This window comes from Rhinichthys klamathensis, unplaced genomic scaffold (assembly GCF_029890125.1).
Source record: "Rhinichthys klamathensis goyatoka isolate OS25496 unplaced genomic scaffold, OSU_Roscu_1.1 h1tg000060l_1, whole genome shotgun sequence".
Classification (NCBI taxonomy): Eukaryota; Metazoa; Chordata; class Actinopteri; order Cypriniformes; family Leuciscidae; genus Rhinichthys; species Rhinichthys klamathensis.
This window is the reverse complement of record NW_026606605.1, coordinates 1,807,501-1,808,869: the sequence shown is the minus strand read 5'-3', so window position 1 is coordinate 1,808,869 and position 1,369 is coordinate 1,807,501. Positions and strand designations below refer to the sequence as shown.

At 38.0% G+C, this 1,369-nt stretch overlaps 1 protein-coding gene across 1 annotated transcript in view; it reads left to right on the top strand.

Moving 5' to 3' along the window:
- The first annotated feature begins 993 nt into the window (after positions 1-993).
- fbxl2 (F-box and leucine-rich repeat protein 2) overlaps positions 994-1,369 on the top strand; it is an 11,141-nt gene continuing 10,765 nt past the window's right edge. The window contains exon 1 of the mRNA XM_056249611.1: positions 994-1,369. This exon is cut by the window's right edge and continues 83 nt beyond it. Coding sequence (XP_056105586.1) covers positions 1,177-1,369 — 193 coding nt within the window. The 5' untranslated portion in view covers positions 994-1,176.

Genomic DNA, 1,369 nt, shown 5'->3' with positions numbered 1-1,369 from the left:
AAATTAGCATTTTATAACAACCAGACTGTGTTAAGAATAACCAGTGCATGCTGTAGAAAATGTATAATTCATTACTATACTTAAGTATTACGTTTTGAGAATTTGTACCTCACTGGAGTATTACTGAACCTGTACTTTTACTCAGTTCTAGTTTATTCATTCAAAATTATGCATTACAATTTCATTTAGACCTCTGAAGTCATCATGACTCAAATAATCTCGGACCTATACAGCATTGCTGAAGATGTACAAACTTGCGTAAACACAGACAGGAATCTGTCTATAAACTAATCAAATGTCAAACTGAAAAAGCTGAGGCTGAATTTAATGCTTAACAATCTCAGGTAACATCCGATGTTGTTCAGAACCTTATAAACCAGGGCATTAAAAAAAGGTTTTACATTTAAATACGTACATACAATTAGAAATTTAAATGTTGTCATCATTTACTCACCCTCATGTTGTTCCAGACATGTATAAGTTTCTTTCTTCTGTTGAACACAAAAGAAGATATTTGAAAGAATGTCTGTAACCAAATAGTTGACGGACTCCATTGACTTCCAAAGTAAAAAATAATAATATATATACTATGGAAGTCAATAGGGGTCCATCAACTGTCTGATTACTGACATTCTTTAACATATATTCTTTTGTGTTCAACAGAAGAAAGAAACTCATACAGGTTTGGAAACATGAGGGTGAGTAAATGATGACAATTCTTACATTTTTGAGTGAACTATCCCTTTAAATGTGGAAATGTTTTACTTTGATTTATGCGTGTTGGTTAGATAAAAGATAACTTAAGATTAAATGCAAAAATATTGTCAATGACAGAACTATCTGTATGAATAATATGTCAATTCTCCATTCCCTACACTTCCACTTGTGTATTAACCACGACACACCTATGCGACCTCACATCATTATCAAAACAAACCCACCACGCGTGTTTTTCCCGCAAAAGTGACGTCACGGCAGCCACTGTTTTGAACCCCTAGAGCGCACGAGCGCGTCTTAGCTCCAGTGCTAATAAAAGGGATTATTCTTCAAGCTTATTTCCCAGACAGTTCTTGCATATTATTGGCGTGGTTTAAAGATTAAGCAGCACTCACTTAAGGCAGGAATTTGCACTCGAGCGGAAATGTAGTCAGAGAGGCAGCTCGGGAGGCGGAAGTGATGTTAGAGCAGCAGTCTGCTCCGTCCATGTTATTATTGTTATTTTGGCTGTGTGATGGTTCACGGACGGCGGCCAGCCCGGGATTTCTCCGGTTACCAGCGCGTACACGAACGGCTAGAAGGCCACACGTTACAGCTGCGCGTCTGTCTCACGATAGTTTGATCGCCAGAGTTGACAAAACGCGCAAACGTC